Source organism: Hyaena hyaena, unplaced genomic scaffold, assembly GCF_003009895.1.
Source record: "Hyaena hyaena isolate Hyena2069 unplaced genomic scaffold, ASM300989v1 scaffold_308, whole genome shotgun sequence".
NCBI classification, from domain to species: domain Eukaryota; kingdom Metazoa; phylum Chordata; class Mammalia; order Carnivora; family Hyaenidae; genus Hyaena; species Hyaena hyaena.
Genome location: NW_024080942.1, coordinates 42,351 through 65,906, shown reverse-complemented (window position 1 = coordinate 65,906; position 23,556 = coordinate 42,351). Strand labels below are relative to the sequence as shown.

Here is a 23,556-nt window from a genome sequence, read left to right as displayed (position 1 = left end):
ACTCCTCTGCCTCTCGCGGGGGCCACGGGCGCAGGGCCTCTTAGCTTCGTGGATGTGACCATCTCTCCTTGGCAGAAGGGGTATTACTGCCCCCCATGAACGCTTGTTGGGAGCAAAGGCAGTATTTGCAGTACAGCCGGCACTTAGAACCGGCGTAAACGGGAATAATAGTTGACACGGCCATGGCTTTAACGCGGGCCAGGCCCAGACAGCAGGGCTCCGGCCCACACGCCAGCTACCACCCTTGATGGGTCCCTGCTCTGCTCCAGCTCCCCTGGGTGGCAACAGACCCAAGAGAGGGGTCAGCAGGCACCGCAGGGGCCACCCCACAGGGACGGGGGCAGAGCAGACTCAGCGCCGCCTGTGGTTGCCAAAGCAAAGGGGCTCCCCGCACCCCCCCACGGGGACAGGGCCCAAAGAGGGCGTCACCGGCCTGGGGGGCCCACGGAAGGCCGCGGCCTTGGCCCCACCCCACCTCAGCAGGCCAGAGAGGGTAGAAGCACTTTGCTGTCCCCACATTTGCGCACTGGCTTAGCACTCTTTGAGATCTCCGTCTTTTTCCGGGAAGCTAAGTACCAAAACGGTTCCAGTATTGATAGAGTCAGAAGTTAGCTAGAGAGGAGCTGGGGGCAAGTGGTGGTAAAAGTGATTTTGTGGTTTCCAATCTCGGCGGGGGGGTTGGGGAGGGGGCTGGCGAGCCGCGGGAGAAGAGCAGATGCAGAGCATGCGCCCTGCTTACCAGCCTAGTCTAACCCTCAGCTTCATAACGATATATTTACATTGCAGTCTGGACCCCGCCCCGCCCCCATCACACCCCACGGGGGAAGCCGGCCTGACTGCTCCAGCCAGGACCTAGGTGGGCCAGACACTCCCCTTACCAGCTGACAGGAAGCAACCTCAGTGGAAGACCACCCTGGCTATGACCCATCACCTATGCAACCATTAAGAAAAACAACAAAAAGACAGCCCTGAACCTGGTTAGGTAGGTATCCCCGGCCCCTCTGGGCCGGCCTGCTCCCCCCCCGCCCCCCCTCCACCCTGAGACTAGTGTCCTTGTGCTTGCTACCTTCCTTCTGGCTGTCTGTATTTGAGTCAGGTCCTCACCTAAATCTTTTGCACGGAACCCAAGCACGGAGGCCCTCCATTCACACAAAGCAGACTCTCCCGCGGGTAACTGTCTACGGCATCTCGTGCCACCAGCTTGTCAACATTGACATCCAAGAGGAGCAGTCGGTGGTGCTGGGGGCCCTCTGTGCGGCACCCTCCCTTGAGGGAGGTCCTGGGGGACAGGAGGTGGGGCCATCCTTGAACTGTGGACAAGCCGTGAGGACATCCACGTCTGCACAGGGACTTAGCTCACGGGCGGAGCTGCGCCAGCCTCTGGGACTCCCCAGAACCCCTGGGACCTGCTTCTGCACCTGTAGCGTGCGGCCAGCCCTGGGCTCCGGTGAAATCTGAAGAGCTATGAAACCGGCTGTAAACCCCAAAGCGCAACCGTATGCAAAGGGCTGGTTCCACTGAACTCTCCTCACTGCAAGGGGCGCACGCGGGCGGACACACAGATGAAGGAGCACAAAGTAGCAACGTCTCCTAGGGAGGGGGGACCCAGTAGGGGTGAGGCAAGGCTTTGGGGCTGGGAGAGTGGGAGGGTAAGAGGGTGGCATGAGCGGAGGCAGTGAAGTCCCTAGCGACCAGCTAGGTGAGGGTTTGGAAGGGGCTGTAAACTGTCGGGGATGCACAGCCCTTGGGCTCCTGTATGGAGGGCGGGGAGGAAGTCCTGGGGCCCGTGGGGCAAAGACCGTGAGCTGAGGCCCCCGACAGGGAGGGCAGACGCCTCGGTGGCACCAGCTCTGGGCAAAGCGGCCACACACAGGTAGAAGTTGTGACTCTAGGGGCCAGAGGACAAGGGCTGGGACCTGTAATGGATCTCTGACGAGTGGCTGTGGTAAGTGGCTGGCTCTGTGCCTCAGTGTCCCTTCCTGTGGAACAGGGATTAGAGGGGCGCTGCTTCCTAGGCTCAGTGAGGACGCTGTGCCCTGGGCGTCGGCTCCATCTCCACCCGCGAGTGAATTGCTCTCAGGAAAGGCTTGCGCTCCTCCAGGAAGCCCATGCCTCCTCCGCCTTTGTGGACAGGGCTTCTAGAGCCCCTGGCCCTTCCTGGCACCAGGCCCGGGCGCTTCCCAGCACAGTAAGACCGGGATCACCGGTGGGGCGGGGGGTCGCTCATGGAGGCGGGGAGACCGCAGGGGTGAGACAGGTCGGGAAACGTGGGGGGGGGAAGGTGACTGCGGGTGGGGGTGTGGTGAGGTGAGACGGTGATCAAGGGGGTGGGGCTCGTCCCGGGGGGAAGGGAGGTGACCCGGAGGGGGAGCGGTGACCCCAGGGGTCAGGGGGAGGACGGTCCTGGGACTGTGATCACGAGCAGCGGGGCGCATGCGGGAAGGGGGGCGGTAACCGTAGGGGCGAGGAGGGAAACGGGTCCGCAGTCAGAGACCGCTGGCGGGGGGAGGGGGTGTCGCGCGTCGGGGAGAAGGGGGGGGACGGTGACCGTGGGTTGCAGGGGGGGAAGACTGGTCCGGGGTCGGAGACCGCGGGCAGGGGGCGCGTCGGGGCGGGGGAGTACGAAGACCGCGGAGGTGGGAACGGGTCCGGAGGAAGTGGCCGCGGGCCGGGGGCGCGTCCGGGGGTGTCGGGCGGTGACCGCGGGGTGGGGGGTGCGGTGACCGCGGGCGGAGGACGCGTCCGGAGTGGGGAAGGGCGGTGACCGCGGGGTCTGAGACCACGGACTATGGGCGCGCCCAGGTTGGGGCAGAGACCCAGGGCCGGTCACCCCCGTTACGCGAATCCGGCCCGCGACTCCAGAAGCACCCTCTGAGTCTCCTTGGCAACCAGCCTCGGCCCCCGCCCCCCCCGCTCCGCGCCGCGTACGGAGGAAATGGGAGTGCGCGCAGAGTCCGCTTCCGGCATGGCGGGGGGCGGGAGCGATTGTGAACGGGCGGCGGGAAGGGCCAATCGCGGAAGACGGCTGGGGGAGAGCCAATCGCCAGGGCCGCTGGGCGCGGGCAGGGGGAGGAGCCTTGGGCGGGGCTGGCGAGGCCGAGCCAATCGCACCGACCCTCGGGGCGGAGCTACGGCGACTGAGACGGAGGCTGAGACGGCGGCCTCGTCGAGTCTGGGTCCGGGGTCGGGGTCTGGGGCGGCGGCGGGCGCGGCCATGCTGCAGCTGCGGGACTCGGTGGACTCGGCTGGCACGAGCCCCACGGCGCTGCTGGCGGCCGGCGAGGAGGTCGGGGCGGGCGGCGGCGGCGCGGGCGGGGGGCGGCCGGGGGTGGGCACTCCGCTGCGCCAGACGCTGTTTCCGCTCAGCATCCACGACCCCACGCGCCGCGCCCGCGTCAAGGAGTACTTCGTGTTCCGGGTGAGGCGGGCGGGGGCCCGGGGCGGGGGTGCTGGGACGGGCCGGGGCGGGGGGCCGGGGCGGCCGGGCGGGGTGGAGAGTTAACCCCCGTCCTCTGCCCACGCAGCCTGGCACCATCGAGCAGGCGGTGGAGGAGATCAGCGTGGTGGTCCGGCCGGTAGAGGACGGCGACATCCAGGGCGTGTGGCTGCTGACCGAGTGAGCGGGGCGCTCGGGGCGCGGGGACCGGCCGGGTGGCCTGTGCGCGGGGCGGCGCCCGGTGACTCTTGTCGTCTGCGGACAGGATTGATCACTGGAACAACGAGAAGGAGCGGCTGGTGCTCATCACAGACCAGGCGCTGCTCATCTGCAAGTACGACTTCATCAACCTTCAGTGCCAGCAGGTGATCAGGGTCTCCTTGAACGCGGTGGACACCATCTCCTGCGGAGAGTTCCAGTTTCCGCAGAAATCGCTCAACAAGTACGTCTGTTGGACACAGAGCCCAGTGTCAGGGCCTGTAGTCGGTCCTTCCCAAACCAGCCCCCTGGCGGTCCTGGGTCTGCCGTTCTGCAGAAACTCAAAGCCTCAGCTTTAAATCAATAGTTTCTTAGAATAGAAGCAAGTGCTTCTGGGCAGCAGGTGCATTAAAAGGAATTCTGGCACAGAAGACCACTTTTAGGCTGGTAGCAAAATGAACTTGAGGTCTGTTGAAGCCAAGCTCGGCGTGTCACCTCTGCCCGTCACATCAAGCTCTTCCCTGGGTAAATTTTAACAGAAAAAAAGAATTGCTTTTATTTACCGATGTTACTAAAAGTTGAAAACATTAAATGGCCCATTTTCAGAAAGGAGTACCCTGAAATCCAAGAAGCCTGGACTTTAGTACAAGGTAGAGCTTTGCTGCAGGGAAGTGTTCAGGGGTTGGAGCTGTGCCCAGTCAAGACCGCTGACTGGCCGTGAGGCCCTCTGGACAAAGGGCCTAAGGTCACAGACCTGCGGTTCACGTGGTCAGCCCACCCGTAGCGTCTTCCCGTCACTGTTGAACTCCACTAATGCTGTGAAGTGTGTTGGCCGTAAACGAAAACAACGGACTCAGTTCGTAGTATTCAAAGTGCTTAGTGCATGGGGACTAGAGCCCCCTGGCACTGAGTGATGCAGGTCCCGTCCGGGGCCCCAGAGCAGCTTCCCAACGTCACACCCCATACAGCCCAGACTGCCCAGGAGCGCCGTGGTCTGCCGTGCGGTGTGACGTTTTCCTTTCTTTGCAGGCGAGAAGGTTTTGGGATCCGCATTCAGTGGGACAGACAGAGCCGCCCTTCCTTCATGAACAGGTGGAACCCATGGTCCACCAGCATGCCCTATGCCACGTTCACAGAGCACCCCATGGCCGGTGCGGACGAGAAGACGGCAGCTCTGTGCCAGGTGGGGCCGTCGGGGCAGCGCCGTCTGAGTCGTGATGGCGACACTCGGGGCCTGCCCTGCTCACCGTGCCTGGCTGTCGAGCTCCTGAAGTGTCCCGTGTTCTAGTGAAACCGAGAAAACAGACTTTTAAGTTTTAAAGATCTTAGTTAACTTATGTTTAAATGGCCCTTTGTGGTCAGTGGCTCTGGTCAGGGTAGCTGTATAATGTCGCCCCTTGTGGGCACGGTCACCTTGGAGAAGGGCCCGGGGCAGTCTGTGCTGGGCCAGCAGTCTGCGTACCACCAGCAGAAGTGGCCCTGGGGCCACTGGGGAGGGCAGAGCTGGGCCCCCTTGCCAGTTGTGCACTTGGCTTGCTTACCAGTCTGGCGGGTGGCGGTGAGGGCTGAGTAGGTCCTCACAACAGGAGTGCTCTGTGAGGCCTGTCACCTGTCCCAGTGAGCACAGGGCTAGGGCCTGACGTTCCCAGAGCCGCAGCGAGGCGCTGAGCTGAGGGCCTTCGCGGGCGTGGCTGGAAAGGCATCCCCTCCCGGGGCAGGGACGGGGGCTGCCACAGAAAGGGGCGTTTTCTTCCGTGTGTAGATCACTGATCGGCAACGTGATTTCTCTGTCTTTACAGTTGGAAGGTTTCAAAGCTCTGCTAATCCAGGCTGTCAAGAAAGCCCAAAAAGAGAATCCTTTGCCAGGACAAGCCAACGGCGTGCTGGTCTTGGATCGTCCCCTCCTCATTGAGACCTACGTGGGACTCATGTCCTTCATTAACAATGAGGCTAAACTGGGCTATTCCATGACCAGAGGCAAAATAGGCTTCTAGGTGGCGCCCACAGGTGGACTTGGGGACGTGGGGCCTCAGACCTCTGGCCAGCACCGCTGGGCTGGCAGAGTCAGGCCGTTAACTTTAGGCATCTGAGCGTGATTAGAATAGTCGAATGCATTCTCTGCTTCCACTGGATTTCGGTGTCTGGTAACAGAAGGTGCAGACAAAAGCAGGGTGAATCCAGTGGTCCCTCTCGGGGCTGGTGTTCCGTCTTCTAGCACGGGTGTCCGTGTTTCTCCCGGAGTGTCTCCATTTGGCTTCTCGTGGCCCTTCCCAGCGCAGCCTTCCATCATGTGAATAAACGTGCGCCCCACGAGGGCCTCCACTGGCACTCCTGCGTGGCTGGGTCCCCCGGGGAGGCCCCAAACCCCAGGGTCCGGAGCGGCAAATACGTTTATACTTGGTGTCAAATTTTGTATGTTGAAATGTGATCCATCTTTTCAGAGCTGAGTGCAAACCAGGCTGCCGACTGGGGAAGTGAACGGGAGATGCTGCCTTGGCGGCTCCCAAACGAACAGTTGCTTTTGTGCAAACACGTCTTTGACCTAAAGTCATGCTTTTTTTAAGTTATATTGTGTCCAGATTTATGGCATCTTTCCCAGGCCCCAGAGTTCGCAGGAAATTATTTCTAGGCAGTTCATTAATAGGAGACTCACTTTGGCAGTTCTTGGACAACTACACGTACTTGACTGTGCCTCGTGCTCTCAGTTGAGCTGGGGCTTGCTCAGGCTGCTTCCCGAGTCTCAGCCTTTTAAACAGGAACCGTGTTCGATTCCCACACACTGCTGACACCCAGCGTGGTTACCGTGGCGCCCGTGCAAGTACCGGGCTTCCTGGTGTCGCCCTGAACGCGCCTGAGCCTGGCCCGCGGAGCGTGTCCACGTGCGAACCGCGGCCCCTGCTCACGCACCCCCTCATCCTCAGCTTGCTGGCTTGTTCGCGACATTGCGGGCCGGCTCACCGGTCCTCACAGACGCCTCTGGTGTCGCTGTGGCCACGCACGTGAGACCCGTATGGAGGCTGCCTCCTGACCACCAGGGTCCTGAGCCATTGCTTTTGGTCTTAGAGTAAAGACATTTACAATCGAGTGGACATTACATTGTTCCTTCTTTGAAATCATTATTAAAACTCCCAACCAAGAGAGTCACCTTGTAGTGAGCGTACGTTGAAGCTGGACCCGCCTCCGGTGCCAGCTTTGTGACCCTGGCACCGTGCTGTGCGCAGGAACGCTGGTGCAAGGGGACTGTGGTCCTGATAGGTCGCTCACGGAGAAGCCCAGGGTGGGGTGCGGACTCTAGCCTCTGAGACGACGAGCCGAGGCTCGGAAAGAACCCTGCTCCCTCCGTCAGAAGCACCTGCACGCAGAGGTGGACGGACTCGCTGTGGAGCCGTCCCCTCCCGTCCCTGTGCTCCAGCACGCACGCACGTGCCCCTGTGAAACCAAGCCTACTCTCCCGAAGCAGACCGGGGGCGGAGGCGCCAGAGCACAGCAGGATGTCTGTCTGATGGGGACTTAGCTGCCTGGGGTCAGTGACTTTCCATGCGACCGTGAACCCAAAACCTGAAACAAACCAGAAAACCTTCCCATGACTTAACCCTTTCACAAAAACAAGCATCAGCCGTTTTATGAATCAGCAAATATTTATTTTAAATAAAAACTAGTTTCATACCATACATATTTACAAAAGAGCTGTACAAAAATACAAGTCAGTCATTTCGCCTGGGCCGCCGCTGTGGGAGACCCCCTGCAGCTGCCACGTGCCACGGCGCCCCGTGTCTCACCCGGGCCTGGTCACTCGCCCGCCCTACGTGTGGTCACCTGGCCGTCCAAAGGCCATGCCATCCCTGTCCTCGGTTTCCAGGAAACACAGGCAGAAGTGGTCCTTACTGAGCAGGGCCAGTGAGTCCCCGCTTAAATGCCAACACAGAGACAGCACCTGAAAGTCACCTGGAGAAAGACAGGTAGCCAGAGGGTCCCGGGGTGAGCACGGCCCCAGGCCCTGTAACTACAGGCCAGGCCGGGAGAGACCCAGCTGCACCCCCAAGCTGCACTCAGGCAGGCATCTCTGTGTCCTGAGAGCTCAGAGCGGGACTCCCCCTGGGTGTGACGCTGGGGACTGGCCTGCGGTGTCCCTGGCTGTGCCAAGAGTGACCGACTGTAGGCCCGAGGCGGTAGCCCCTGCGAGCCGCCGTGTCCGGGTCGGCTGGGAGGGGCTTGTCTGCAAGGTCGTGCCCGCGGCAGGTCGCTGGCGCCCCCATGCGGCCCCCCCCCCCCCCCCCCCCCCCCCCCCCCCCCCCCCCCCCCCCCGTGCTCACCTTCCCCGGGCACCTGCACCGCCGCGCAGCCCGCCGGCGACCACAGGTACAGCCTGCCGCCTCCCGTGCAGATGGCCAGCCGGGGCTGCTGCGGGTCCCACTGGAAGGAGCGCACAGGGGACAGCTGCTCCAGCACCACGAAGGGCCTCAGCTTCTGCACGTCCCAGATCCAGACGGCGTTCGGGACACTGTCTGAGGTGCGGAGGCGTGGACGCACACTGAGGGGCAGCCCACGGCCTGCGGACACTGCTGCTCCAGGGTCTACGAGCTGGACGCCCCCCACCTCCCCCCCGCCCTTCCCCAGGCTCAGAGCCCACGAGGGCACGTCTGGCGGATTTTACAGCCCTTAAAAACGTAAGCCGCCTTCCTGCGTGAAACAGGCCCAGGGCTGTGGTGGCGCCTGCACCCTGCTCTGCACCGAACAGCAAGGCAGCAGCGGGCAGAGGCGCTGAGGCACAGTGTCCCAGCAGACGGACACGGCCTTTGTGCCTGGGCACCGAAGGAAGCAGCCAGAGGGCATGGGAGGGCGCGGCCTAGGAGTGTGGCCACTGACCGTTCCTCGTCGCCAGGAAGTAGCTGTCCGGGCTGAAGGCCATCGCTCCGATGCCGATTTTCGGGTTCGCTCTGTCGGCAACAGGCTTCAGGGTCTGTAGCGAGACTGGCACGGAGGCAATCTCATCTAGAAGGTGGAAAGGGGGACGCGCACTGCAGCCTCTTGGCACGGCCCTGGCGCCACCGTGGCCACCACCCTGCTCTACTGGGGACAAGAGGTGCTGACCTCGGCCACTCAGTTCAGACGTTAAGAAAAGGGGTCTTCGCGTTAACCCATGAGGCAACGTTCTATGGAAATAGAGGTTTAAGGGGACCTGGGAATGGTGCCAGGAGCCCGCGGTGCGGGTCAGCGCCAAGTGCCCCCGTGGCGGGGTCTGCGGAAGGCACAGGCCATGCGAGCAGGCAGTGGCGCGCGGCAACTCTGTGCCTTCCCCTCGGTTTTCCTGCACCCCTAAGCTGCTCTAAAAAAGGTCTTAAGAAACCCCGTTACAAACCCCACAGCGAAAGGTGGTGAGGTGACGCGGGAGGCCAGGTGAGCGGCGTGCCGTCCAGGTCCGGGTCCCCATCCGGGTGCTTACTGAGCGGGGCTGCCCCCGCCCGCACCAATGCCGGGACTGAGGCGCAGGCCCCCTGCCCAGGACCCGCAGCCAGCTCCGCAGCACCCCCACCGGCTCCTCCACGGGCATCTTCCTGCTCTTTAAAGAGCCGCCCACAGAGCACCGCTGTCCCATGTGCATTTCCCGCGCCTGGACGCGGTCGGAACTCCCCCCCACCCCCCCATCTAGCGGTCCCTGGGGGGAAGGGTGCGGGCCGGGTTGTGAGGAAGGGAAAGGAGGGGGCACCCCCTCCCCCGCTGCTCACACTTGGTCTCCGCGGGGGAGGCCGCGCCGGCCGCGGCTCTGGGCGGGGGGAAGGCCAGGCGGCCCAGCGTCAGCCGCGGGGTCTTCTCGGCTTCCTTGTACACAACCTGGAAGACACGGCAGCCCTGCCACCGCCCCATTCAGGACTGGCGGGAGCAGAGGCGGTGGCGCGCCTGGTCGTGGTGACGCTGGGCCACAGCACAAGGTGCTGCCGCTCCCGGGGCCGGACAGAGACCCGGGCCGCCGGCGCCCGCTCCCCCGTGGGGCTCCCAGTGGGGTCCCACCCCGAGTGTGCCCCTCAGGGCGGCAGCGTGTTGGCCGCTCGCCAGTGAGGACAGACAAGCGTCCCCGTGGTGCCAAGGACAGACACCGGGGCCGGGAACGAGGTGGCATCTGCATCCCTAAGCCCGATGGGCCTGTGAGGCCGAGGGGCCGAGGGAGCCCAGGCTGCAGGCCAGGAGGGCCGAGCAAGCCCTTCGCGGCCCACGGGGTCGGCCTGCTGGGACTCGGCCTCCCACAACCATGGCTTCTCTCAGCCGCACCTCCAGCCGGGCCTCCAGCCAGGCCCTGCCTCAGGGCCTCCGCCTCAGCCTCGCCTCCCCAGCGGTCTCCCCCTTCCCTTCCCCACGGCTACCTGCAGCCCCACTCCGGCCGGCCTCCCCGTGTTTTCTCACGTGTGGGCAAGCTCCCCAAGGCTGAGCTCTGTCCCTTGCTGTCCCCCACCCCTGCCCCGACAACACCTGCTGAAAGGACGCACATGCCCACCTCAGAACCTTTGCACTACCTGTTCCCGCTGCCTGAGCCACTCCTACCCCTGGTTCATTAGCACTTCTTCCTGGCGCCTGACCCCGTGATCTGCCAGCAGAGTGCCCGTCCCTGCCTGCCCCAAGGATACCCACCCCCCACTTCTCAGGTCCACTTCTCCAGCCCTAGGTGCTCGGTGTTTGTGGGCAGGGGCCCTGGTGGCTCTGCCGGGGGCAGGAACAGACCTGAGAGTGACCCATCTGGGGAGTGGGGAGGCGCAAGGGCACCACTCTGGATCCTTTGGGAACTGTGGACAGGACAGCAGAGTCCAGGGGTAGAGTCTAACATTTGAAATGTCATCGTGACAGAAGTTTCTGGTGACGTGAGTGCCTACGTCAGCATGAGTGTTTCTACCTCCCTTCCCCAGTGAGGCTCGAATGGAAACATGCATTCCAGACTTACTATTTTGGGATTATTGATGGTGGCTGGGTGTCCAAACTCTGTGATCATTTTCCAGGTCACGTGATTAAGAATGCGCACCTGAGGGAGAGAGCACCGTGAGGCCCCGGCGCTGTGCCCTCGGCCCCTCCACGGGGGCTGCTCGCTCCTCACCTTCCCGTCATAGCTTCCGACGGCCAGGAACTGACTGCTGGGGCTCCAGGCCACAGACTTGACGCCCAGGGACCACTCGTAGGCGCAGTACGCGGACAGGAGCCGGCCGTCCAAGGAGTAGAGCAGGACCTTGTACTGCAGGGGAGGTGCGGCTGCTGACCCTCGCTCGGACCCCAGCCGGAGGGGGCACGGCCGACGGCCAGCGGGAGGTCGGGAGCAAACGGGAGTGGAGGGACAGGCCCTCCCGTGGAGGGGACAGTAGGGACCTTGGCCGAAAACGTAAGGACTCGCTGGTCAAAGGGCTGCCACTCAGCATCAGAGCCTGGTGAGCTGACCGAGCCACCACATTCAGAAAGCATCAGGCAAACACACAGGGCTGACCTGGGCCCCGTGTACCTGCAGGCAGGTGTCCCCCCCCCCCGTACCTCCAGGCAGGTGTCCCACACCGCCAGCACACAGCCGTTTGGGGCCCACTCGATCCCCGCGAGGTCCTGGGTCTCCGTATCAAAGTGCTTCCAAAGGCAAGACAGAGAAACAGATTACATTTGCAAGTAGTTTACTTGAACAAATACACATTCTGTCACTGATGGTTTGAATGCACTTAGTATTTGACTTCCTCATACAGACATGGGTAACACTATCTACAGACCTGTCCTTCGTCACTGAGCTCCTGCCCGAGCACCGAGGAGGCCCCAGGTTGGCCAGCAGGCAGCTGGAGCCCACCGGGCAGCACAGGGCCCAGCGCCATGGGCTGCGACGGGACTCATGCTGTGCCCCCCGCCCCCGCACCCCTCTCTCTCCCTCTTCCCGCCTGGCTCAGCCTCACTCCTGGAAGATGGGCCTCCTCTGTGCTCTGATAGAACGGGCACTGCCAGTCCGCGGCCTCTCTGCACGCAGCCTGCCCGCAGAGGGGAGCCCGGCCCAGAGCAGAGCTCCTGACACAGCACCTCTCATGCACACAGCTCGGCACCGACGGGGACCGTGGCTCACACGGAGGGCGGGTCACCCCTGCCGCACACAGGCAGGTCCACTTTCCGGGGCGTGCCCTGAAGCGACCGGCCCTCTGTTCCCCCCACCCCCCACCCCAGGGACGGCGGGGCGCCTCCTACCCGCAGGAGCTGCCAGTCGCTGCAGACGAAGACGCTCACGTGGTCCTGGCAGTCCCGCCGCTCCGCCAGCGCCATGTAGCGGCCGTCCTGGGTGAAGGTGATCCCTGCGGGGGAGGGGGACTCGCACTGCAGCTTTCCAGAGAGAAGGGACGGGAAGGGACGGGAAGGGACAGGCGCCCGCAGCCACACAGAGGAGCGGAGAGCGAGCACCCACGGGACCCGCAGTGCAGCTCCAGGTCCACCCCCGACCCCTGACTGGCAGGGGGTCTGAGAGAAAACCAAAGGGACTGGACCCCAAAGAACCACAAAGTGTTACTGAGGATGCAGCTCCTTGTTGTCATTTTCACAAAATCAATCGTAGGGACTCAGCTAGTTTCTCAGCTTCCCGTTACACCTATTTTCACTTTTTTTTTTAAGTTTTTTTTTTTTTTTTTTTTTTTGAGACAGAAAGAAAGCACAAGCTGGGGACGGGGAGAGAGAGGGGAGACAGGAACTGAAGCAGGCTCCGCACCGACAGCAGAGGGCCCAACGCGGGGCTTGAACCTACGAGTGGCAAGATCATGACCTGAGCCGAGACCGGACGCTCAGCCGACTGAGCCCCCCAGGCGCCCCAGCCTCTTATTTCTATGTCTGAGGTACTTGGGAGAAGAAAGAGTAAGGTAAGGATTTAGAAATAAGCTTTGGTCGAAAATGTTAAACTGTAGTTTCCGGTTCTGGGTGGCTCGGAAGGCCCTGGGCCACGGCACACACTGCCAGAAGAACACGGGAGGTGCTAGTTTCCACTCTGGAAACGCACACGTCGTCCACGGGGACGCTAACATGCAAGTTATAAAGACAAAATAAACGCACAGCCGCATTTCACACACCTTCAAGTTCTAAACTGCTAATGGCAACAGAAAAAATGTTAAAAACATCCGTGTTCTGTAAGGTTTCGTCCACTTACTGCACCCAAGGCACAACCCTGCCATGTCACGGCTCAGCAATGGGCACCCCGCTAGTTCTCGGCGGTCCAATCGGGTCCTGCAGTGGTGGGCTGGGCGGGACGGCCGCCTCACCCCTGCACAGAGCCCACAGAAGTATGGAGGCTTGAAGCTCAGGACTGGAAGGGGGGATCCCCAGTCCTGTGACAGGAAGGGACCGCACGTAAATGCTCCTGCTCTGAGGTCCTTCACGCCAGCGTGAGTCCATCTAGAAACGGGAGGCCTCACGCCCCAGAGACACACACAGACTGTTCACATGGAGCATCAGCGGGTCTGGACGTGGAGACAGAGGCCCAGCCGTGCGCTGCTGAGGCTGCTTGGCCCCACATTTTCTGTGCTCACAAAGGGCCCCGCCGCCCAGCCCTGAACAAAACTACAAAGAAACAGCTTTCAGCTCAGCTTCGGCGACTCACCCTGCTGGCAGGCTTTGGGGTACTTGATGTAAGACACGGACTTGGTGCACAGGGACCAGACAGTTATCCGCAGCTGTGGAGGCGAAGGGAGAGAGAAACGGTGTGGGTACCGCGGCTTCCAGAAGACCTGGGGAAGAGGTCTCCTGCAGGACTGAAAACAGCAGTTGCTCCCGGATGTTTGCTACTGTCCTTTCTTTCATGCTCCTGCTGTTTGGGTTCCATCTTGTAACAGTATCATGTGAGCGACACAAAGTGGAACACAAGCGCATCCTAGTTTGAGATTTGAAAGTCACAATGTTTCCCCCTTGTAACAAACCCCCAGACGCCTTTAGTCCGAGACAGGTTTCGTAGGAAAGCTGTGCAGGACGCCTGTGTCCTGAGGACGGAGCAAGGTCAACCTCAGCAGACTCGGGGGCGGGGGGGGGGGGGGCGCTTGCTGCACGACTGCCTCCGCACAGGGTTTCTGGGGATGACGGCTGCGTCAGCCAACTGTCCCCTCCTTTCCCGCCCACGTGCCTGGCAGGGTGGACACGGACACGCGTCCCCAGGAAAAGCCGTCCATATAACTTTCAAGCATCCAAACCCCCATCGATGTTTACACCTAATAGCGAGGTTCTACGACCCCCTGGATCCCCTTAGAGCCTAAAAGGGAATGACGAGAGTCTCTTAACCGTGACTCCTAGTTTGTGTCTAGAAGCCGTCTCCACGCCCTTCGCGTTGGCAGGGGTGGAAGTTCACCACTTGACGAGTGTCCAGCAGCTGACTCAGAACAAGGGCTACACTCACACTGACCCGATTTCCAGACTCCCCGCGAAGTACAGGGATCACGGAGCGTGCTGTGCGCTCAGAGCCGGGCTGACGGGTCAGCGGACGGTCCAGACACGGACCCGCACACACAGGCCACTGATTTTTCGCAGAAGTACAAGCAGGAAAGGTCTAAATTCAAACTAGGTCCTATGTCTGCACGTGGGAGCCCAAACCATAACACTTCTAGAAGGAAACAGAACAGACTGTTTTTGCTCTCGGGTTGGGTGGGGATTTTAGATACCAAATGCACAAAACATAAGAAAACCTGATCCGTCAGACTCCAGCAAAAGGAAACACTTCTGCCCTTTAAAAGAAGCTCCTAACAAACGGAGAGCAAGTCATAGACTGTTAGCAGACACGCTTCCAACAAAGGACTTGTATCCAGAAAACATTAAAAGAAACTTTACAACTGAGTGACGTGACTACCTAGTAAAGACATGCACAGGGCATATGAATAACAGTCCTACGATAATGGGCATGTGACAGTTTAACGTCATTAGTCCCCAGGAAAGTGCAAACCAGAACCACAGGGAGGGGCGCCTGGGAAGCTCAGGCGGCTGAGCGTCGACTTCAGCTCAGATCATCATCTCACGGTTTGTGAGATCAAGCCCCGTGTTGGGCTCTGTCCTGATGGGGAGGAGCCTGCTTGGATTCTCTCTCTCTCCCTCTCTCTCCACCTCTTCCCCACTCACGCCATGTCTCTCTTTCTCAAAATAAATAAACCTAAAAACAAAACGAAAAAACCGCAGGGAGACACAACACGTCAGCTACAGAAGAAAACTACCGATGCACGTTGAGTGTTGTGAGAACGTGGACACCTGAGCCCTAACCCAGGGTCGAGGGGGGGGGGAGACAGCCACGGGAGGAAGCAGACGCAGCTTCCTGCATGTTCCGCACGCGCCTCCCTGGCTCTCCCACTCCTAGGGATTTACACAGACGGGCTTGCACGGGCGCATTTGAAGCAGCTTGTTCCTGACAGCGCCCCCGGGAAGGTGCCCCGGGAAGGCGCCCCCGACCTGCCGAATGGCGGGTGCAAAGCAAATGCCGTGTCCCCGTGCAACGGAACGGTGCCCGGCCACGAGGGACCGCCGACTGATACCCTCCATGACAGCACAGTGCTGAGCGACAGAAGCCAAAGAGAACCCCCCCCACCACGTGGCGCCGCTGCCGGAGAACGTGGACAGAAAGCAGGCAGTGGCCATCAGGAACCAGCGGTGTGGCCGAGCTGCACGCTTCAAGGGGTGAATGGTGCTCGTCAGTGGTTTTAACTGGTTTTGTGGATACGTAAGAAAAAGTTCTTCCGTTTCTTTTTTCGAGGCAGCTCCAGGCTGTTTGCAGCACAGACACTGACATTTAAGGACACGGAAGGGTGGAAAGTGCTGTGCCAACAGCTGACAGAACGGGCTTGTGAGCGACTCGAACCGTGACTCACCATCAAGCTCCCGCCCACCATGGAAATACCTCCCTGCTCCGAGCCGGCTGGCAATGGTGCCTCCCGAGCACACTGGACTCACGGACAGCACAGGGTGATGGAGAGGGAGCAGCCCCACGGCCACCGACACGCTCAGCGCCGCGGGGACGAGCGGTGAAGCGCAGGCACGTCCGTGCGCCCACAGTGCGAGGGCAGGAAGCGCCGGGAGTGTCTGTGTTAAGTTCAGTTCTTGCTAAGTGTCACTGGGAAAAAGATGAACTGGGACCCCTTCCTCACACCACACAGTCCACGTGCACCCTGAGCACAGTAACCGCGTGTGCGAGAGAGAGTGTGTGTGAGACCCGGCACGAAAGCACACAGCCCCAGACAGTCAGCGTGGAGAGTTCGCCGCAGTGCAGTAGCTCCGCAGGCCTGGCGGGCAGTTTGTTTCTACTTATTTATTTTTGAGAGAGAGAGAGAGAGAGAGCGCGCGAGTGAGAGAGCACATGCGCACGTGAGCAGGGGAGGGCAGGGAGGGAGACACAGAATCCGAAGCAGCTCCAGGCTCTGAGCTGTCAGCACAGAGCCCGACGTGGGGCTCAAACCCATGAACCATGAGATCATGTCCTGAGCAAAGCTGGACACTCAACCGACTGAGCCCCCCGGCGCCCCTGGACTGGCAGTCAATTTAAATCTGGATGAAAAGCTTTGGAAGGTTGAATGCCGCACTATAACCAGGCAGCCCCCCAGGCTACCCCGGCAGGGTACAGGTCACATACAATATACTCCCGGCAACGTGGCCCCTACGGCCTTGAAGGCCCAGCAGCAGAAGGGCAGACGCGTGTGGGGTGCCCTCCCCACGAGGAACGGCAGAACGAGCCACACCTTCTACGCGGATGAATGGAAAGAACGTCGGGGGAAGAGAACCCGGAATGTACAGAGTATGGATTCGTGTCAAACTTGAAACAAATGCAAACCAAACAACAGTGTATACGCTTGTGTGTGTGTGTGTGTGTGTGTGCGCGCACACACACACACACACACACAAAACCCGAAGAAGAGCAAGAACTAATGATCATAGAACGCAGGGTCTGTCCCGCCTCCGTGGGGCACACAGGCGGCCCTGCTCCAGGCCCAGGGCGGGCACACAGGGCTTCCCTTATTACACTCAGGGAACCCTGTGCAAAGGGCCTGTGGTTCCCTTGTCACGTCTGTGTACAGGAGGCAGGGAGCCCCAGGCACATGCCCATCTGGACGCTGGATTCTGGACGCTGGCCCTAAGAATTCTAATCATGAAGACTGTTAGGTAAGGCTGTATAATCAGTTCAACATGTCTGAAAACTTCCAAGTTGTAAACATCCTTAAAAGGCCAATGTGTGGGGCACTGGGTGGCTCCATCCATTAAATGTCTGACTGCATTTCAGCCCAGGTCATATCTCACGTGAGGCTGAGCCTCTCATTGGGCTCTGCACTGTGCATGGAGGCTGGTTAAGATTCTCTCTCTGTCTCTCTGTCTCTCTCTCTCCCCCCCTCCCCCTCCCTCTGCGCTCTCTCAAATTAAAAAGGAATGAATGAATTAATGAAAAGTCAACGTGCGCACTGCAAGGAAGCCAAGCGCCCTTTGCGTCCGCTCAGTCTCCAACCGCCGGTGCAGCACACACCAGATTTACAGCAGGTTTTACGCTGAAACGGAAGGTACACGAAGCCACAGACGTTCTGAGGCAGTAATTCAGCCACCGCTGTGTCCTGGGGTAAGGGACACACACCTTGTCCCAGACGACGCCAATGTGAAAAACAGCAGATACTGGCTGACATCCCACAGGGTCACTCCGCACCCTCACGGCTGGGCACGCACGCCCTCACCACACGCACGCGCGGTCCCCTCCGCGGGTCTGTGGCCCGCGGGGCCTATGGGGGGGCTCCTGCGGGCACCTGGCAGCCCCCCAGGGGGCTCGGGCCCACACCCTGGGTTGTGATGCCCCCTCAAAAGGCACATCATTAAAGGGATTTGTGCATTTTTCTATACTTCAAAACAACACCGACACTGAAGCCCTTCTACCCCCACACCTGCTGCGTGTACCTGCCCTGTTCCCTAACTGTGTATTTACGAGGCGCTCGGGCTCCCCGGACCCATCTCCACGTCTGGGGCGTGTGGAGCCCAGCAGTGCTGGCGGCCCGGAGGGGCCGTGAGGGAACAGGACAGAGCAGTGGTCAGGGCACAGGGCAGGCATCTTAAAGACGTAAAGTTGATCACATTGAATTCATCGACCGCTGGGGTAAAGGAACTCTTTCATTCTTAAATCCTGTCATTTAAAACTTGCTTTAATTTTTCTTTAAATTCGGGCAAAAAGATCATATAACAACACTACAGGCTTAGAACGCTTGGCCGACTTAAGATACACATCTTTCGAGAAACATACATGTGTGTGTATATACCTGAAAGATACACCTCGTCCCCCAAAATCCGCCCACTTCACCGCTCAGCGGCGATCCCCGGAGAAAGGGCAGCGGAGCCACCCTCCCCTGACGGGCACACGCGCGGGCCGTCGCACTTACGTGGAACTCGGTCGTGTTGAGAACGTGGCGGCCGTCCGGGCTCCAGCAGGAGGCCACCAGCCCGGCCGAGCCCTCGTCGATCCGGCAGTGCCACTCGGGCTGTTCCAGAGACCACACCTGGAGGCGCGGCGGAGAGAGACGCACACGACAGGTCAGTGCATGCACGTCCCGCCGGAAGGCAGCCGGGCATCCACGGCGCACGGTCAGGACGCACGGTGCCCTTCCACGTCGTCACCAGCGAGGGCTGGAGCCGACCGCGGCGCTGACTGAAGTCCCTCCCCTCTGCAGCCCTCAAAGCTCCTTGGGGGAAAGTCTACACCTGTTAACACCACCTCTTCGTGCTTCCCCAAACCCCTGACGCCCAGGTCACTAGCCAGCTGTGCGGACACTTCCTGTTACTGAATTACCCTCGATGACACATTAAGGCTATTTAAGTGTTTCCTTGTTTTCAAAGCACTTAAGCTACTGGGAACAGCTGTATTTTTAAGAGGAAACTGGCTGTGAGCTGCGTTGCCTTTTTTCTCAAACTACAAGGGCACAGAAGATGCTCACTCCACCCAGGTCACCATCAGGTCCCGAGCCCCGCGGGCCGCGCACCTGGACCAGCCCCCGCTTGTACATGGCGCACAGGATGAAGAGGGAGTCCGCCGACCACTCGATGTGTTGGATCTGGTCCAGGCACGTGTACAGGTGAAGGACCTGGAGGGTGGTCACATCCCGGACCACCAACCGGTACTGGACACAAGAAGCCTAAAACCAGAAAAGACAGACCTTGATGCTCTACCGTCTAAGGGAAGGGAGCCCGGGGGTCGGCGCCCTCGTCCGTCCAGGAATTCTATCTCCCTCCGTCCTTACGGACGTGCTCTAGCTCCCTGTCCTTCCGGCTGTTTTCTGCCTGGGCGGCCTCACGCCCACTGGCTGTGTCACCCTCTCCAAGGGTAAGAGTTCATGGAACGACACGGCGGAAATGCACAAACTATGTGTTAACATCGCTCCAGGAGAAAGCGCGCTGCTACAACTCTGCACTCGGTCACCCTGAACTCCTTTCTTACTCACGCCCAGCTCTTCTGTGAACTAACCCAGCGCTGCGGCTTTAACCTCCGGCAGACCAGCCACAGGGAGCGAGGATGGGGCCTCAGGTCCTTGGTGAGGAGGACCGCAGGGCCGTAAGGACGAGGAACAGAAAGGACATACCCGTCTCGGCCCCCGGGCCCTGGCACAGGACTCCTGGAGCCCTTGAAACGCCCAGGGTGAGAGAAGCAGCTTTAGTTCCAACGGGGCAACTCTAGGTGGGCTCCTGGTCCCCAGAAATAGCAGCTGTGATTAGAAGCTTGGAATGTTCGGTCCCACCCCCCTTCTCCAGAGAGGGGAGAGGGGCTAGACATGGACTTAATCACTCCCCACAAGGAATCCTCTGTGAGATGCCAACAGGGCGGCATTCAGAGAGCTCCAGGCGGGGAGCACAGGCTCCCAGGGAAGGTGACTCACCCACCCCCACGGGGACAGAGGCTCCTGGACTCCGGACCTCCTCCCCTGGCCCCTCCCTCACCGCCTTTAGCTCCCTGGCAAACACAAGGGCTTCTGAGTTCTGTAGCCACTCTGGCCGATCAGTGGAACCCGAGGAGGGGGCTGTGGGAGCCCCTGATTTGTGGCCCAGGCAGACAGAGGCTGCGGGGAGCCTGTGGACCTGCTGCTGCGGCTGGCATCGAAGTGGGGGGCACAGCAGCGCCCAGGGGGCTCAGCCAGTGAAGCGTCCGACTTTGGCTCACACCAAGATCTCATGGTTCAGGAGATCCAGCCCCACACCGGGTTCACTGCTGTCAGCACAGAGCCCTCTCCAGATCCTCTGCCCCCCTCTCCCCTGCTCTCTCTCTCAAAATTTTTTTTAAAAAATTAATAAACATTTTAAAAAATGAAATGAGGGGCACCTGGGTGGTTCTGTCGGTTAAGCGTCCGGCTTCGGCTCAGGTCATGATCTCGCGGTTCGTGGGTTCGAGCCCCACGTTGGGCTCTGTGCTGACAGCTCAGAGCCTGGAGCCTGTTTCAGTCCGTGACTCCCTCTCTCTCTGACCCTCCCCTGCTTGCGCTGTCTCCCTCTCTCTCACACACACACATAAATTAATTAAGAAAAAAAAAACACTTAAAAATTAAAAAAAAAAAAAACAATGAAATGGGTGGGCAGTCCACTTGGAGACCCCCAGTTTTCAGTTGAGTTCAGTGGCTCCCCGCTGGTGTCCTGGAGGCCCGCGTGGTGTGACACACCCCCCGCCACTGGCAAATGTGACAGCAAGTGTCAGCAGTGCTGCAAGTGTCACAGCGGCAGTGTGACAGCAAAGGAGACGTGCAGTATGAGGGTGACGCTTTCCCGACATGGGCGGGGACGCAGGCAGGTTTCTCTTCCACCTGCAGGAACTTATTCTGAGTACTGACTGGGAAGATGTTTAAGTGCTAATGCTGTTTTCTTGAAGGGACAGTTTATGTCCATGTTTGTTAACAATATCCATATCTAAGCAGATTATTTGGGTATACTTATCTGCTGATTGTAGAGTATATTAGAGTTTAAAAATCAAGAACTGATTTAAAAAAGAAATTTTTTAATGTTTATTTATTTTTGAGAGAGAGACAGAACATGAGCGGGGGAGGGGCAGAAAAGGAGACACAGAATCCAAAGCAGTCTCCAGGCTCTGACTGTGAGCACAGAGCCTGACGCAGAGCTCGAACCCATCAAACCATGAGATCAGGACCTGAACCAAAGTAGGACGCTTAACCCCCACCCCCAGCGTCCCAAGAACTGATTTTTAAATGTTAATTGCTTTGTTCCTACACTTATCAAGATCAAGCTCATTTATTGGTCTGTGTTTTAGAACTTCCATTTAAAAACCACCTGGGGCGCCTGAGTGAGTGTGAGTTCTGGGAGTTGGGGCCGATGCTGGGGAGGAGCCTGCTAGGGATTCACTCTCTTTCCCGCCTCTCTGCCCCTCCCCCACTCACACACTCTCACTCTAAAAAATAAATACAGTTTAAAAAACACGGCTCCTGAGTTTTCCTTGTAAAAAGAAGGGGAGGTAACTGCAGATGAGAATGTGTCACGCTGTAGCTGTCACCAGTTACAATGAGTTCCTTAAGAAATGGAGTATCTGTGTCACCACTTGGAAAAACCATTATCAGATCTGTTGCAAGATATTAAAAATGGCAACACAGACCTACTTTCTGCAGGATTTAGGATAGAGCTTCGAAGAACATGACTCCACCAGGGTGGAGAAGCCAAAAGAACACCAGAAGAAAACACAGTTCACTTTATAATTCGCTGGAATTTTCATAAATGATTTTTTAAAAAGTAATTTATAGGGAGGACCACTTCGAAAAATATACCAAGGTTTCTGGGGGTGAACTTTAAGCTGAAGACGTTATGCATTTTTTTTTTAGCCAAATGCTAATTTATGGATTTAGAATAATAACCTCCACAAAGGAGTTATATTTTCAAAGCGCGAGACAACAGGAGTGTTAATGAGGTTCAAACTGAAAAAAGAATCATGAAGCATCACTCAGTTAATATACAGAACTCAATAGGGACTCCTGGGGGGCTCAGTCGGTGAAGCATTCGACTTCGGCTCCGGTCACGATCTCAGTTCCTGAGTTCGAGCTCAGAGCCTGGAGCCTAGCTTCTGTGTCTCCCTCTCTCATTGCCCTTACCCCACTCACACTATGTCTCTCTCTCTCCCAAATATAAAAATAAACATTAAATTTTTTTAAATGTATAGAAATAAATAGATACACGTTTCATAAGGCATGATCTCTTTCTTAATGGACTTCCAATGCCATTACACCGCCTCCCGCACCCGGATTCCGAGGACACACTGCTGATGCTGCTGTTCCCTGTGCAGAGTGGCTCGGTGATTTCAGCCCCATTCTGTCGCCCGGGTGATGAACAGCTCAAACCCTAATCGCCAGAATAAACAGCAGTGCGGACAACTTGGCTCATCTGGGCAGAGATTGCTAGTTATTTCAATCGCTTCTTTGCCATGGCGGGGGAGGGGCTGGGAAAGGCAAGGTGGCTGCACCTCCGCACCAGGTTACAGCCAGCAGAGCCACACACGTCCCTTTTTGTGCCAAAGTAACAACAACGAGCTGACATGCCCTGCATCCTCAGACGGGGACAGCACTGCCATTACCCACCTCTGGCAGGTGCAAACTGGGCTGTGGGGTGGCTGGCACCTGTCCAGGCCCCGTCCTCCCGGGGCCCCGGCTTGGACATCCCGCCCGAGCCCCCAGCCCCGGGTGTCCGCGCCGGGTCACGTGCCCTGGGTCCCCTGCTGCGGGGCGCCTGCCTCGGCTGTCACCCCGGGGCCCCCGCGAGAGGCCCGCACCCGCGGACCCCCAAGCAGCCTTCCCGCGGGCCCCGCGGCCGCTCACCAGGTACTTGCCGTCCGGGGAGAACTTGCACAGCAGGCCGGAGAGCTTGAACACCTCGGAGAAGTTCATGGCGGCCGCCGACTCCCGGCCCCGGGAGCCTCAGTCCCGCCGGGGCTGCGACAACCGCCAACCCCGCGGCCGGAAGTGACGCAGGGCGGAAGCCCCTCACAGCCTATCAGGGCCCCGGGTGCCCGCGCGGCCTTGTGGGGCTTGTAGTTCGCGCGTTCCCGCGCAGCCGCGCCTCCAGCCACCCGGGCGATCCGCCGCTCCCAGCTAGGGTTGCCCAAGAAAGCGCGCGACGCGCGCTCAAATTGAATTTCAGGCAAACAACGAATCATTTTTGTGGGTAAATGGTCTCAAATACTGAATGGGACAAACTTATACCAGAAAAGTACCCGCTTATCTAAACTTCAAATGTAAACGGGCGTCCTGTGCACGTACTTACCTTCGTATACCAGTATTTACACTTAGGCGCAAGTTCGCTTAGATGTAGCTATATTTACATACACCTACGCGTTTGCAGGTGAGTATGCAGCAGTGTGTATACACACGTTGTTTGTTACACATGGTGAATAAGAACGTATTCGTTTCTCATGTGTTTTTTGGTTTCTGTTTTGTTTGGGGGTTTGGGGCTGAATCGGGCAGCCCTGCGGACAGGGAGCCCCCGCGCCCCCCGAGGCACCCCCAGATCTGGGGAGAAGGACCGGCGCTGACGCCGTTTGCACCGCGAGGAGGAGGAGGGCAGCGCAGGGGCGCGACCGGGGCTCCCCACGCAGGACGGCGCTCCCGGGTCAGCGCCCGCTCTGCGCCCCCGGCTGGCGCCCCCTCGAGCGCCTGGTCCCCTTCCCCCGAAGGAGGCTCGCCCCAAGCCCCGGCCCCGCCCGGGCAGCGCCTCCGCAGCCGGCCTGGTGGCGCGGACCCGGACGCTCACGCTCGCCCCTCCTTCTGAGCCCCCAGCGCCGGCCTGGGTCCTCCCCACCCTCTGTGCTCACAGCCCCCCGGCCTGCAGCCTCCCGACGCCCCCCACGTGGGAACAGACGGGCAGGTGCCGGGCTTTCCTGTCCCGGGCCAGCTCCGTCCGTCTTCGTGTCTCCACCTCCCGCGTCTCCAAACCAGTGGGTGAGCTGCAAAGGTGTGTGGGAGTGAACCAGG

General features: G+C 59.6%; 2 protein-coding genes across 3 annotated transcripts; one reads left to right on the top strand and one right to left on the bottom strand.

Annotated features, from left to right (window-relative positions):
• The first annotated feature begins 3,141 nt into the window (after positions 1-3,141).
• On the top strand, positions 3,142-6,774 carry TPRG1L (tumor protein p63 regulated 1 like). The gene is made up of 5 exons (XM_039248393.1): positions 3,142-3,418; positions 3,525-3,616; positions 3,702-3,878; positions 4,664-4,817; positions 5,434-6,774. The coding sequence occupies exons 1-5, from the start codon at positions 3,215-3,217 to the stop codon at positions 5,626-5,628; spliced, it is 822 nt and encodes a 273-aa protein (XP_039104324.1). The 5' UTR covers positions 3,142-3,214; the 3' UTR covers positions 5,629-6,774.
• A 481-nt stretch (positions 6,775-7,255) lies between these two features.
• On the bottom strand, positions 7,256-23,096 carry WRAP73 (WD repeat containing, antisense to TP73). 2 transcript variants are annotated; one of them, XM_039248391.1, is made up of 12 exons: positions 22,405-23,096; positions 18,589-18,741; positions 17,992-18,108; positions 13,218-13,290; positions 11,825-11,928; positions 11,141-11,227; positions 10,716-10,850; positions 10,566-10,643; positions 9,361-9,484; positions 8,501-8,626; positions 7,948-8,139; positions 7,256-7,579 (listed from the first exon to the last, which is right to left on the bottom strand). In XM_039248391.1, exons 1-12 carry the CDS (start codon positions 22,471-22,473, stop codon positions 7,437-7,439), a joined length of 1,401 nt encoding a protein of 466 aa, XP_039104322.1. In that variant the 5' UTR covers positions 22,474-23,096; the 3' UTR covers positions 7,256-7,436. The 2 variants fall into 2 exon arrangements, with proteins under 2 accessions (XP_039104322.1, XP_039104323.1); XM_039248392.1 differs by having other exon boundaries at positions 9,361-9,466; positions 22,405-23,093.
• Positions 23,097-23,556: the final 460 nt, after the last annotated feature.

What these genes read in the sequence shown, in the direction of transcription:
- TPRG1L (XM_039248393.1), top strand. Translation starts at nt 3,215, where the DNA reads ATGCTGCAGCTGCGGGACTCGGTGGACTCGGCTGGCACGAGCCCCACG. An exon ending in GGCGTGTGGCTGCTGACCGA is followed by an intron (nt 3,617 to 3,701) that starts GTGAGCGGGGCG and finishes GTCTGCGGACAG; the next exon opens with GATTGATCACTGGAACAACG. An exon ending in AGACGGCAGCTCTGTGCCAG is followed by an intron (nt 4,818 to 5,433) that starts GTGGGGCCGTCG and finishes CTGTCTTTACAG; the next exon opens with TTGGAAGGTTTCAAAGCTCT.
- WRAP73 (XM_039248391.1), bottom strand. Translation starts at nt 22,473, where the DNA reads ATGAACTTCTCCGAGGTGTTCAAGCTCTCCGGCCTGCTGTGCAAGTTC. An exon ending in ACAAGCGGGGGCTGGTCCAG is followed by an intron (nt 18,109 to 18,588) that starts GTGCGCGGCCCG and finishes CCGCGCCTCCAG; the next exon opens with GTGTGGTCTCTGGAACAGCC. An exon ending in CTCCCCCGCGGAGACCAAGT is followed by an intron (nt 8,627 to 9,360) that starts GTGAGCAGCGGG and finishes TCCACCTTCTAG; the next exon opens with ATGAGATTGCCTCCGTGCCA.